The sequence below is a fragment of the Protobothrops mucrosquamatus genome, unplaced genomic scaffold (genome assembly GCF_001527695.2).
Source record: "Protobothrops mucrosquamatus isolate PMUCROS unplaced genomic scaffold, P.Mucros_1.0 scaffold_215, whole genome shotgun sequence".
NCBI lineage: Eukaryota > Metazoa > Chordata > Lepidosauria > Squamata > Viperidae > Protobothrops > Protobothrops mucrosquamatus.
Genome location: NW_015386291.1, coordinates 1,377,160 through 1,391,627, shown reverse-complemented (window position 1 = coordinate 1,391,627; position 14,468 = coordinate 1,377,160). Strand labels below are relative to the sequence as shown.

The following is a 14,468-nucleotide window of genomic DNA, read 5'->3' as shown; positions in this document are numbered from 1 at the left end:
GCAGCACAAAGCAGGCCTCTTGTTCACTGTATGTACTTTGTTTGCTGTAATTGTATTTGGTTCTTCTGTATAATTATATATGTATGCACCCTCTGTGTATACGTTTTGACTCATTTTATGCAACCAACCGAGGTCTGTCTTTCATATAGCCTGATGATTAATGTAATCATAGAAGTTTCCAAAATACATATCTTCACTAACATGTCAATAATAGCTCATTAAGAACAATTTTAATTTGCATATTTTAAGAAAGTAAAATTATTTGAATGTCGTCAATTATGGTGCAGTTGTATCTCTATATGTGTATATAATATGATCAAGTCCCAATATGGTAATAAAATAAAGTTTATAAATTGATTTTTTAAAACACTCCTATACTGTTTTACAAATCATTGCTGATGACAAAAATATAAGAATAATTTCCGGATATTAGTGCAATTTCTTAGATGTCTTCTGAGCTGTTAGAAAGCTGGTTTGGATTTTTCAGCAGCATCAGTTTGATAAATCTCACAATAAAAATAACGGCTGTGGGTTTTTAACCACCCTTTGAAATATATGGGAGGTGGGGAAGAATCCCTTAGAGCAGGGGTCTTCAAACTTGGCCCTTTTATGATTTTGTGGACTTCAACTCCCAGAATTTCTCAGCCAGCCAGTGATGGATAATTTGTCTATTCAGTTCTTTGTTTGCTGCATAATGTAGTCCTGTGATTTGCGTGTTGCATAATCTAAAATTGTAAGAAAGGGACTTAACAGATGTCATTTTTATGCCTTCCTGTTTTGCACAAAGAAACTTAAAAGGAGCTTTGGTAATTTTTTCCCAAGTATCTGATTAACTTAATTCTCATTCCACTCCTTATATGTAGCTGGGAAATCCCAGGGACTAGATTGGAAGTCAAAAAGTTTTCTGGAAGAAGGCAATGTCAAGAAAATGTCATGGGCATATCCACGTATTCATCAGGAACCAAACTCAACTTGTGGGAGTGTTTTTTTCTAGATATATAAGTGTTGTTGTATACCCCGGCTTTTAAACATTCACATTTCTTTCCTTTGTTTCTGCAAGACATGAATGCTTAAAAAAAACAACAAAATTAAAGTAGCTTTAGAACTTTTATTGTCTTAATTTCATTGATATTATTGCTTCATGCCAACTTTACATTTTAAATGCAATCATTGATTGTTGCTTTCTTTCTGTCTGCAAGTTAAGCAAACCAGTGATGGATAATAATTTGTATTTTCTTTTTCACTGTCCAGATTTTTATTCAAGCTGCTTTTCTAATGTTACATTATTGTGCAGATGTTAAAAGATGTACATGTTACAATGTTAGATTGTTTATTGTTTATAGCATTTTAATGCTTTATTAAAAAAAAATACTGAAATTGACATGAGATAGTTAATAGCAGAGGAGTGATGTAAATGTGTCAACAATGTTAGAATGATTTAATGGAATAAATAGAACTCGAGTTGCAGATTAAGCATAGTGATATTTTTGTGCCATATGCTTCATTCATCAGAAACAGCAATTATTAACCAAGTTGGCTGGGCTGTTGGTGGTGTTTTTTAAGTGGAGTAAAATATCAAGCTAAGCAAGAGTCCACTAACCTTAGTTTTAAAAAAGGACTGGCCTTTTATAACAAATGAGTGCTTTTTATTTTTCTCAATGAGCAGGATCTGGAACTCCTAAGCCAGCTATTCCTACTCCAACCAACACCCTTTCATCGACCCCACACCCTGCTGATGCTCAGAGCTCAACTCTGATTACCCATTCTGCTACCCTTACTCCCCAAGATTCAGGCTTCACCCCTCAGCCCACTTTACTTACCCCGTTTGCTCAGCAGCAAATGTCTCTGGGCCAGACATTGCCTGTAATGACCATTCCTCTTTCCACCATGGTAACTTCCGTTACTACAGGAACATCTTCCAACCAGGTCATGACAAACACTGCAGGACTTAACTTCATCAATGTAGTGGGCTCTGTGTGGTAAGTTGGTTATTTTATAGTTTAGAGTTACTTTCCACCATGTTCCATGTTGCTGTGAGCCCACTGATGAGTGATGAACTTGAGATGGGTTAACCAATTAATGAAATTTAACATATTTTAGTGCATTTATTTCATTCCATGTTCTTAAACATTAGCTGATGATCATAATTATGTGGACATACAAAAAGTAAAGCTTTAGAGTAAGTTTTAGAAAACTGGTTAAGATTAGTGTTATTTTTATTATTTATTGTATTATTTCTATGTGTGTGTAATCTGTCCTCCCTTCTTACCATCATTGGAGTTAGAATTAAGAATAAGGAGAGCATCTGGCATTCTGTTCATTCCTTGAGCACTGTTCACATGTTATGTTGTTTAGTTGGCTTTGGGATGGAATATGAAGAGATTTATTCAAGTGAAGCAAAATATTTTGTTGTAACTTGATTAGTAAAACTGTATATTATTTCATGACATATTAGTCTAATTCTTGCCTATTCCTTTTGTACAGTGGAACACAAACATTAATGAGTGGTTCAAGTCCCATGTTGGGGGGTAATACTGGTGCAGCCTCCCCTGCAGGTATAAACCTGAGTAATATTTTACCATCAGGAAATCTGGTGCCAAATGCACTCCCTGCTGCAATGCAGCATACCTCTCAGCCAGGTTAGTATGAAAATCAGACATGCTGTAATGGGATGATGATGCCTATTGAAAGTGCAAATTGGGAAAAGAATCTAGAAGGATACTAACTAGTAAATTGCATAGTATATAGTGATGGGCATTAACACCATCTTAATTATTGCCCTAGGTGGCAGTCCCCCAGAGTTTTAAGTTTTGTAAGCATATGCAACTAAATTTTCTAATGTGACACAGACCCAGACAAATTTTAGGATTCATTCTATAGGATAGTGTAGCTTCTGGTAGCTCTACTTTCTTCTCAATCATCTCATAATATTGGAGTAACCATTTTATATAGTGGCACTGATCTTCCAAATAACCTGCTGTTAATCAAGTTTTTGATTTAAAATTAAAATCTTATTTATGTAAGCATTTTAATTTGCTACATTGGTTTCATAATTTTAGCATTTTGTGGTATATTTTATCTGCTATTATGTTTTCAATCTGTGCTCTATTTTTTAATCAATTATTTTGTGTGCATTGTATTTAAGCAATTGTGAGGTATTATAAATATATTAAAGTATTTTTTTTCTATTTCACGTATATGCCTTCCTCTACCCTGATATGGCAGTAGAGAAAAACTACAGTACTCTGAAAGCTTGAATCATTACTAGGATTCAAGAATTAAGGTGTTTTAATTCAGTTTATTGAAACAAGATACATTGTACAGTTTCAGTGCAAATGAATTCTTAAATTTTAAAGCTCATAAATTTCTTTATGAGTTTTAAATACTAAAATATTCCAAATTTTAAAGCTGAGCTTTAAAGTTGGAATATTTTAGCATTTAAAACTCTTTTTTTTCTTTTTCACTAGAAGAGGTATTTTGGGGAAAAATAGTTGCTTCTGTTGAAATGGCCAAAATAGCTTTTGCCAATATTAATGGTTAGCTACACTGTTCGCTTCCACTTTAGATGTAATTAAAGAGAAGAAAAAAACCACAACATTTTCTTACCTAAATTAATCTCAGCAGGTGTTCCTTTTGGTTTAAAAAATGCTCCAGGCCTTCGCCCATTGAATCTTCTACAGGTATGATAATATACTTGGGCCTGTTTTCTGTGTGATTTCGCAAGACATTGAGTGGGAAAATTAGATGCAAATACAAACACCCTTATATCCATTGACTAATTAGTAAAACATATTATCCTGTCAAAAATATAGAAGGATATATGTTTCTCTTGACATGAGATTGGAAAAAAATGTGAAAATAAAAGATTTTCATCGCCAAACATAGAGGCAAGGACATTGTGGATCTGGAAAGCCAATTCTCTATTTCAAATCTGCAAAAATGTGGAGATTTTACAACTGGGGTTAGGGGAAGCTCCCTCTGCTCAACTATCTCACTGCCCATGTTATTATTTTAATTAATCACCGTATTTTTCCGTCTATAAGACGTACCCTTGTATAAGACGCTCTGGCATGCGAGCTTCTCTGTGCTGATCAGCTGTTCGGCAGAGTGCCGAACAGCTGAGCCGGCAAATCCAGAAGTTTGGCTGGCTGATGATCTTGCCCCTTCCCGTTAGTGGCAAGCCCACAGGGGCTTGACACCTGCACCAGGTGGCATGGCAACCCACACAGGCATGCCCTGGGCTGCAGAGGTTACCATTATTTTTCCATGTATAAGACGCACCTGATTTTTGAAGAGGGTGTTTGCAGGAAAAAATAGTGTCTTATACACGGAAAAATATGGTAGTTTAAATTTATTGACTGCCCAACGCCAATGACTCCAATGTTGGGATTCTCATTGAATTATCCAAGCTTTTGTTATATCCTGACTTGGTAATACCTTGCCCTCTATATGGGCTTACCCTTGAAATATCTTCAGAAGCAAGCTTAAATATATAATGTTGATAATGCTTTTAATATTAATAATGACTTTGGAATTTCATTATTAGATAGATTGTCTAATTGATATTATTTTATTTGGACATTGAGGTCATGAGGATTGGGCTCTTAAAATTTCCTTACTTTCTGAGATACAACTTTGGTCACACAGAGAATGCTTTCTCCTGTATTGCTGTCAAGCAATGACATGTACTCCCCTTCAGAACTGCACTCAGACTTAACTCTGCTTTTAGAAAATATTGAAACACATTCCTCTGAGTTAAATAATTGCCTTTAACTGTTTTTATAAAATTGTGTTTGTTACTTTTAGTCTCCTGTAAGGTAAAAGATGGAACATAAATAAAGTACTGCTATTTCACAAAGAGATTATTCTATGGGACATCCAACAAACTAGTTTAAAAGCTCTGCTCAGCACTTGTTCAGTTATATCTCTTACTCCTCCTTCCAGCTGTAACAGATTCCAGGCTTTGGTCTCATTGGAAGTAAACACATATGTTTTACCTAATGGGGAACAGAATTAGTTCATGTAAGTCAGAGATGTCAAACTCGCGACATCACATGACGTCGCGCAACATATCGGGACTGTTTTTCCATTGCCGGCAATGGGGTGGGCGCGGCTTTCGCGTGATGCATCCGGCCCGTGGGCCGGCAGTTTTGACACCCCTGATGTAGGTGATATGAATTCTGTGTGCATGTACATCTATTGTTGCATAAAATGATACTTGCTGTGGAAACAGCAAAACAACAAAAGTGCTGTGGTCACTTTGATTTAGGTTTACTTTTTAGTGTGATTTTACTCTGTGTAAAATCTCTGACCCCCAGTTTTCTTGAAGTGGAAAGGGACTGAGGATATTGGGTGCTCACAAATATAAATTCTAAATTCTGTATATTTGGGTGCATCACAAATAAAATACTCAACCCTGCCAACACCTAATATCTCTTTAAACTTTAACAGCTTGCAGGTGGCTCACTGATATTCAACCCTCTCCAACAGCAGCAACAGCAACAACAACTCTCCCAGTTTTCATCTCAGCTGCCTACAACTTCTAGTCCTCAGCCACAGGGAGATCAGGTAGGCATACCCATTGAGCATAATGATAAAAAATAAGCCATGTTGTCTCATATGTTTGCATGTAGATATCAACATGATTCCTTTATGTTAATGATATCACTGGGGAACTAATCTCCACAACACAATGGAGCTGTCTTCAAAGAAAAGTTATTGTGTATGTGTGAAAGTTTCTGTATGGCCTGGAATCCTGGTGATGTAATTTCAGCTCACAGGGAATGTTGGCTGCCACAGGGAGCCTTCCCATACCTGCAGTTACATTGTACCTTAGACAACCAGCTGGTTTTCTGACATATTGATATCCCATCATTCCATAGAGGGAAGGGCTGCTTAACATTGTTCATATGTTCAGTTGCACATGCAATAGCATTTAGCAATATAAGCTATTTAGCAGTAGCTTATATAAAGCCCCATAGTGCTTTTGTCATGCCCCCGTTGGAGCCTGAATCTGCTAAGGAAGATGAGCTGGAACTGGAGCCGATGGAGAGCATCCTTGGCTTTGGAGGAATATGGGGAGGAGCAGGCCGAGGCAGGCCAGGGCCTTTCAGGGTTGGGACGGCTTGAAGGCAGGGAGGAACAGAGGCAGGATGAACATGAGAGATAGAGCTCAGGCGATGAGCAAGGGCCACCCCCTCCTGATCCTAGAGAGTGGAGAGAAGGAGGGAACAACGCAGGCAGGCCCGACTACTCGGGAGGAGAGCGCCCTGCCCCTCTCCACAAGGCACACCTGGGGACTGAGACTTAAGGAGACACTGTGGGAGGGGCATTTGTCGGGAACAAATGCTGAATTATTGGAGGTTTGTGTACTGTTGCTGACGTTGGAAACAACTCTCTGATCTGATTCTGTGTTGTGATTTATTTATTTATTTATTATTTATTTATTTATTACATTTATACCCCGCCCTTCTCCTGGTGGACTCAGGGCGGCTTACAGCCAGTTTAAAACAAAACAATCAATACAATATACAAAATTTAAAATGTAATTAAAAAGAAATATTAATATGGGCCTTTTCTTCCTTTTTTTAAAAGTTATTTAAAAACCAAATTTAAAATACCCCTTAGGCCAGTCNGAAGGCGGTCTCGGAGGTAACCAGGTCCGATGCCATGGCGCGCTTTAAAGATGATGATCAACACCTTGAAGCGCACCCGGAAGGCCACAGGCAGCCAGTGCAGCTCGCGCAGCAGCGGCGTTACATGGGAGCGACGAGTCACTCCCATCACCGCTCGCGCGGCTGCATTCTGGACTAACTGGAGCCTCCGAGTGCTCCTTTCTACTTGTAAACCCTGAAACTCTGACCATTGGACTGGCTGACAAACTTGATTTGGTGCTCCAAACCTTAGATTGAATTTTGGCTTCTCTTCTGAAACTACTCAGGCAAGCTTGTATTTTCACAGACTCTTAGATTTTGATGTGGATTCCTTTCTTTGTTATCTACTTGGCCTTGAATAAATTGCTGTTCTAAACTAGCCACCGTGTGTGTGAGTCGAAAACCTGAAAAAGGACTGCTTGTTCCATATAGTTTTCCTGCCTGAGAGACTGAAAAACTTTTGAAACTACTTGCAGCCAGAGGCTGCTGAAGGTGTGTGTATGTGTGTATCTTTACTTGTTTTGGGACTTGCCAGAAACATGGGAGCATTTGGGGAACATTTGGAGCAATAAAGGGGTGGTTTGAACTGCCAGCTGACTATGTTGCCTCTGTGTCGTGCCCTGGGTCATCACAGCTTTACAGCACTATCTGCGTGGTTTACAATATAGAAGCATTATTTGCATATTGCCCCCACAATCTTGGTCCTCATTTTACTGACCTCAGAAGGATGGAAGGCTGAGTCAACTCTGAGCCCCATCAGGATTGAAATGGTGGGGGCAGGACAGAGGTAGTACATCCATCCTGGTTGTTGATTTCTCAACAGCCTTTTAATACTATTAAGAGAACCTTGCAAGTTTGATAATACAAATCTCCCACTGTCACTTTTACAGTCTGAGGTTCCTTTCTGTGTTTTTTTCTCTGCCCATTATGCAGTTGTGGGCTATGCCTTCTCTTATCTGATCTAGGCAGCATCTCTCTCTTCCATCTCCCAAGATCAGTCCTACATACCATTACAGGTTGGCTTTGAAGAGCATTCAGAAACTGCAGCTGGTGTAGAATACAGTGGCATGGATAGTTAATGGTACTGGTTTGTTTCTTGCATGTAACACCATTACTTCATGAGCTATGTTAGTTGTCAGTGTGCTTCCAAGTGCAATTCAAGTTGCTGGTTGTCATCTTTAAAGCTCTTCATGGCTTGGAGCTGAATTAATTAAGAGTTTACCTCTTCTAGTTATTTTTACCTGTCCCATCAGTCCTACAAGATAGTCATTCTTCCGGATCCTGTTGGCTAAGGAATACAGGCTTATGGGGCTCAGAAGATAAGTTTTTTCTGCATAGTGCACTCTGGAACATTCTCCCTCCAAGATTATGTTGGTCTTAACTTGCTTGCATTTTGTAAAGCTCTAAAGATATGGCTGCATGCTTGGGCTTGGGACCTTAAGCATGTGAAGAGGCCTGTCTTTTGGCCATGTGGATGATAACTTTTTTTTTTACTTCTGTGTATTATATTTTTTTTATATGTATTTGTTTTATTTTTATTATTATTTACTTCCCAGAGATGTTGAGATGGGTAGCAATGTAAATTAATAAATAAATAAAAAAAATTCACTAATCATCATGGCTTTGTTCAGTTGAGACTTTCATTAAGTTGCCAGCCTAACTCATACCCTTGCCTCAGGAAGTATTCCCATTACTGGAAGAGCAAAATACTCGCCAGTTTTGCCACACATTGGAATTTAATTATATATTAAATATCTGAATTTGTTTATTTTTCAGGAATTATGATTGTATTGAGCTTGGGGGAGGGGGGAAGCAAAAAGAATCGTATTAAGAAATTGGAATATGTTGTTTTTCTCTCAGGATAGTTGTGATGTGATTGGGTTTTGGAGAACATTGTCATTAGTCTGTGGCCATAGTTGGAACATCTGATTGCATTTCGGTGTGCTGAAGTTACCCCAGGTCAAAGGGGAATAGAGCTTGTTAGGACAGTTCACCCTAAGCACCTGATAGACCCAGCTGGTTTCCAGAAATAGCTTGAGGTATTCCATGAGTCCAGCTAATGGGCAGCCCAGCTGAGAGCTTGGCCACAGCCTGGAATGGGTGAGTGTCAGAGGTTTAGATTGCCCCTAAGTGGCCTCTTCCTGTGCATTGATATAAGGACGTTAGGAAGAAATCCAGGAGATGAAGCACCAGAAGAATCATCTAGTGTCCTTGGAGGAAGATGAAGAGTGAAATTGACCAAACATGAATAAGAACCTACATTAGGAATTATATTGTGGTGATAAGGATGGTGAAATGACATGATTTCTTTATCCTTACTGCATCTGCTGAGAGCTCCTTACCGGCTCTATTTAACCCTGTCCCCATTTGGGAGGAATGAATCACTAGGATCATGTGCAGGCCCACTGTGAGAAATATTTCTGCTACGTGGCAGATAAAGTTGCTCCAGAACAACGACTCAACAGATGCCAAGGCAGGGGCTTGCAAGGTTAACTAGAGTTAACCTTTAGAGTCTGTGACTTCTAAAGAAGTGGACAGGGGTTCTCTAGTGTGGGAGCTCATCCACCTGTTTGTTTGATCCAGGTCTGCCATGGTTGGCTCAAGGCCATCCAGGAGATGATTTGTGATTGTAAGTGGTATCCACCTCTCTGAGAGAAGGGGTAGCCACCTTAGTCTTGAAGGAGGCTGTCTTCTTAAGAGTCCATTACTCTACCCAATGATCGTGGATATTTCCATTCAATCTTCACCCTCCATTTTCTGGGGAAGTTGGTGCAACCAATGGTCTGGCTCCAGCTCTAGATTATCCTGGATGAAATAAATTATCTGGATCTGTTTCAGTTCAGCTTTAGACATATATTAGAGGGGAGTTATTTCTGACTAAGGGTTAGCTTTGGTACCTTCTAGAACTATGTTGTGCATTGCTATAGCCTCATTAGTATGAATACACAGATGACAAACTGAACTACAGTTAAAAGTAAAGAACTTCTGTTTGAGGTATGTTTATAAAATAACTATAAGAATTCATGGTGTATGACATCCATCAGTTAATAAAATAAAGTTTGTGCAGTAAAGTGGCAAAATCACTAAGAAGTATTACTGAAGCTGTTTCCTCATTTACAGAATCTTGTTTTCAGATGAAACTCACTATTTATGTATCAAACTAAGAAAAGCTTTGAAATGTATTTCTTCCTAAAGGAAAATAACTATACAGATCATGAATATTTTTTGATATATCAAATTTTTTTGCTAGGGTTCTGAAGAAGTTCCCCTAAACCAAGATCAATCCTTATCTGCTCAGCAAACTGCTGTTGTTAACTTGACTGGAGTAGGGAACTTTATGCAACCTCAGGCAGCAGGTACGTGTATTCAAGAATGAGCTTTATGGAATGTTCCTGTGCAAATTCATTTTTTAAATCATGTTTCCTATTATAGGAGAATTCTAGCAGTAAATATACAACTCCAAACACATCTGCCCTTATATGAGTTTTTTTTACGGTGTTCAATATATACACTTTATTAAAACACTTAAGAAATGAATAAATGAGTACCTTTGTTTTATCATTGAACAAACAAAAGCCAGACTTCCAGGTTTAATGTTTTCACTGGTTCCTTATAGAACCAATAATAACCAAACAAGGACTGGAAGGGATCTTAGAAGTATTTTAGTCCAGCCACCTGCCCATGGCAGGAGACCTTATATCATCCTGGACAAATGGTTGTCCAGTCCTTTCCTAAAATCTTCCAATGATGACGTACCCACAAGTCTAGGATGCAAGCTATTCCATTGGCTAATTATTCCATCAGGAAGTTAATCCTTAGTTCCAGGTTGGATTTCTCTATAACTAACTTCCACTCATTGCTTCTTGTCTTGCCCTCAGGTGCTTTGGAAAATAAGTTGATTGTCTTCTCTGTAACAACCCCTCAAGTACTGGAAGACAGCTGTCACGCCACACCTAATTCTTGTCTTTATTAGGCTAGCCTAGGGGTAGGCAACCTTGGTTCTTTTATAACTCATGGACTTCAACTCCCAAAATTCGTGAGCCAGCATAGCTGGCTCAGGAATTCTGGGTGTTGAAGTCCACAAGTCATAAAGAGCCAGGGTTGCCCACAAGTCATAAAGAGCCAGGGTTGCCTGGGCTAGCCATACCTAGTTCCCTTAACCGTTCCTCATACAATTTATCCTGCAAACCCCTTATCATCTTAGTTGCTCTTCTTTGTACTCTTACTCGGGTCTCAGCATCTCTTTTTATATTGAGATGACCAAAACTGTATGCAGTATTCCAAGCGTGGCCCCACTAGTGCAGTAAAAAGCGGCATCATTTCATGTGATTTATTTTAATAAATGTTTTATTGGTTTTCTGTTTTCACAATCAAGTGCCCAATAGACAACGTGATGAGAGTCCATTAGTGATTCCATGGTACATGTAAGCTTCTTCAAACTAAGTCAGATATTACACCCTCCAGTACATCCACTCTTCTTCTGGTAATAACCATTTTTCCACACTAAGCAAATACAATTGTTATTGTTGTTAGTATATATACAATTGCATATCAACATCTGTTACATTTTTCTAATAGTGTCAATAATATCAGTTTAGAATATTTTTTCTAACCAAAGCATATCTTAATTGCATTTGCACTCAGTTTCCATTTATTTAGTCCATATCCTATTTTCGCTTTTTTCAATTTTAATTTCCCATCCATGTTCAAAGTATCCCAATCATTTATAATTTCAGAACAAGTTATATTTTGGGTAACCAAAAGCTTCCCTTATTCAAAGTTCTTAACATATTCTTATTTCCCTTTTCATACCAAGATTTGATATTCTGATTACAAATCCTATCTATCTAGTTATAATAATATTTCTATTTCTAACAATCTATTCTTAACCATATTCAAATATCTAATTAGTAATCTAGCATCCCCTCTAATAGGTCAAAGCTTCTGTTTCCTTCAATCTTACTCTACCTTTCTTCCTTTGCCAACTAATTTTCCAAGTCAATGCATTTGGATCATCAAATAATTCTTCCTCTATTTTTGTATATATTATTTGAAACAAGAGAAACAATTTAATTAAAGTATTTTTGGAAGAACTAGCCCAGGGGTAGGCAACCTTGGCTCTTTTATGACTTGTGGACTTCAACTCCCAGAATTCCTGAGTCAGCATGGCTCAGCATGGAAACCTCTCCCTTTCCCCTCAGCACAGCTGGCTCAGGAATTCTGGGAGTTGAAGTCCACGAGTCATAAAAGGGCCAAGGTTGCCTACCCCTGAACTAGCCCATTGATATTCATTAAACAGCCTCCCCCCTTCTTCAGTTCCCCACAATTCTGTTAACGGCTTTATCTTCCATTCCATCAACTCTCCTTCCCTATCCTCCAGTATGTTTTGAAACCTTGACTTGTAAAATGTCTTTTCCATTTCCAATATTATCGTTGTGTCTCCTAAGTTTTCATTTATTTGAATCTGGTCGTTAGTTTCTTCCTTTGGATCCTCAGTGTGTGTCAGCATTCCCTAGTTTTCCTTCTATTTTTTGGGCTGCTAGTTCCTTCTCTGTAGTTGTTTTCTGAGTTTGTAGATTTAAATTAGAAAATTGTTCTTTTGTCTCCTTTGTGTTATTTTTAACCTGATCACAAGCTAAAGTGATTGCTTTTTGTATTAATTTCAACATGGAGAGAATTTCTTTCTGTGGTTCATCAGTATTTTCTTGGTGATATGGCAAACTGAGGCTACTGGGGACAGATGTTAAGGATAGTTTTTTACTATTTAGAGCTAAGTATGGAACATCCATTTTATTCCTTTTTGTCAGTAGCTTTTATAAATTTATCCAACCAACTAGCCGTTCCTAAATCTCCCCTAAGCAGATATAAGTAAAATTCAATTTTTTCTGTCCAATGAGAAATATATCCTTTCTGTCCAGGGAGAAAAAAGAACCATCAGCATTTTTCCAGTCCTCTGGCAGTTCCTGCATGCTCCAGGAGCTATGAAAGATTTTGCTCAGTGTTTCTGAGATCACATTTGCCGGCAACTTCAGGACCTTGAGTTGTAAACCCTCTGGCCCTGTGTCTGAAGTGGATAGGTGTTTGCTTACCAATTGCTTGCCTATTTTGACCTGCATTCCTGTTCCCATTGTGCTGCTTTTGGAAGTTTGGATTATTTTTTTTCCTTTTGTGTAAAGATAGAGGTATGAAAGTATTAAGCAGTTTTGCTTTCTTTCTGCTGCTCATCACAGTCTTGCCATCTTCTCACATTAATGGACTGATCATTTCCTTGACTTTCTTCTTGTCTTTTACATATTGAAAGAAATATTTTTGTTATTTTTGGCATTTGTTGCAAGCCTTAGTTCATTCTGAGCCTTAACTTTCCTAACTCTGTCCTTGCAGATTTGGAATATTTGCTCCTGTTCTGTTTTGGTTATGTGTCTCTCTTTCCATTTTTTATACTTGTCCTTTTTTTCAATTAATTTGTCAGAGAGGCCTTTATGCAGCCATGCTGGTTTTGTCTGGAGTCTCTTGTTTTTGTTTTTCTGTGGTTTTGCATTGATTAGACTTTTATGATCTCATTTTTCAGAGTTTCTCTCATCTTGAATTGTTTTTCCCTTTAGGATTTCCATCTATAGAATCTTTTTCTTAGTTTATTGAAATCAGGTCTCTTAAAGACTAAAATACTAGTTTGTCTTGGTTCAATTACTTGTGCCTGCATTATATTGAATTCTAGTATGATATGGTCACTCTCCCCCAAGGTTCCTATAACTTCTATCCCTTCTAAAATTTCATCCCTATGGGTAAGAATTAAGTCCAGCATAGTGGAGCCTCTAGTTCCCTCCTCTAGCTTTTGGGTGACAAAGTTGTAGGCATGTCAGGAACCTGTTTTGATCTCCCATTTGCTGCAGAGTTTGTCTCCCAGTTGATATCAGGATAGTGAAAGTCCCCCATTACTAAACTGGCATGTTTCCTGCATACCATAGCCAACTATTTAGTAAAAAGTTGGCTCATTATTCCTTATAGTTGTTTTTCTTTCTGTATTCAGTTTGGATACAAACTTTCACTTTTACTAGTAGTCTTCATCTTCTTGGTTGAATCATTTTCTTGGTTGAGACGCAGGGTGGTTAGTCTATCTCTAGGCGCTTTTCTTTTTCTTCTAGTAATCCAATTAATTTATATTTGGTGTAGGTATAGTTTGGGTCCTCTATGGGCATAAATACATTATGTGGCCCATAGTTTGCAAATCACTATGGTGCTAGTCTCTGTTTCCATGACTATGTCATTCTAGGGAAAAAAATATCAAACACAGATGAGTTTTGTGCTAAAACAATAGAATGACAAGGACAAAATAATCTGGTTTAATTCCATTATGGGTAGTGCAATCTAGATAGGGCATTTCAAAACCTACTACTCGATAAGAGGGAAGTGTGTAGTGGGGTGCCCCAGGGCTCTGTTCTAGGCCGTGTTCTTCAACATCTTCATCAACGATTTGGACGAGGGGATAGATGGGGAACTCATCAAATTTGCGGATGACACCAAGCTGGCAGGAATAGCCAACACTCCAGAAGACAGGCTTAAGATACAGGAGGACCTGGACAGACTTGAACACTGGGCGCTATCTAACAAAATGAAATTCAGTGGTGAAAAAAGTAAGGTTCTACATTTAGGCAAGAAAAACCAAATGTACAGGTATAGTATAGGGGGTACCTTGCTCAATAATAGTAACTGTGAGAGGGATCTCGGAGTCCTAGTGGACAATCACTTAAATATGAGCCAGCAGTGTGCTGCAGCTGCCAAAAAGGCCAACACAGTGCTGGGCTGCATTAACAGAGG

The 14,468-nt window shown here is 38.3% G+C and overlaps 1 protein-coding gene across 8 annotated transcripts in view; it reads left to right on the top strand.

Moving 5' to 3' along the window:
- Positions 1–14,468, top strand: part of SUPT20H (SPT20 homolog, SAGA complex component) — a 50,256-nt gene that overhangs the window by 31,057 nt on the left and 4,731 nt on the right. For 3 of the 8 annotated variants that reach the window (XR_001549150.1, XM_015827585.1, XM_015827574.1), the window contains exons 20-24: positions 1,667–1,979; positions 2,485–2,639; positions 3,622–3,680; positions 5,452–5,568; positions 9,904–10,009. Coding sequence is in view for 7 of the 8 variants with exons in the window: in XM_015827585.1 (XP_015683071.1) it covers positions 1,667–1,979; positions 2,485–2,639; positions 3,622–3,680; positions 5,452–5,568; positions 9,904–10,009 (750 nt within the window). In the remaining variant the exon portion in view is untranslated. The remainder of the gene's footprint in view (positions 1–1,666; positions 1,980–2,484; positions 2,640–3,621; positions 3,681–5,451; positions 5,569–9,903; positions 10,010–14,468) is intronic. The other 5 variants (XM_015827617.1, XM_015827616.1, XM_015827600.1 and 2 more) reach the window with 3 other exon arrangements.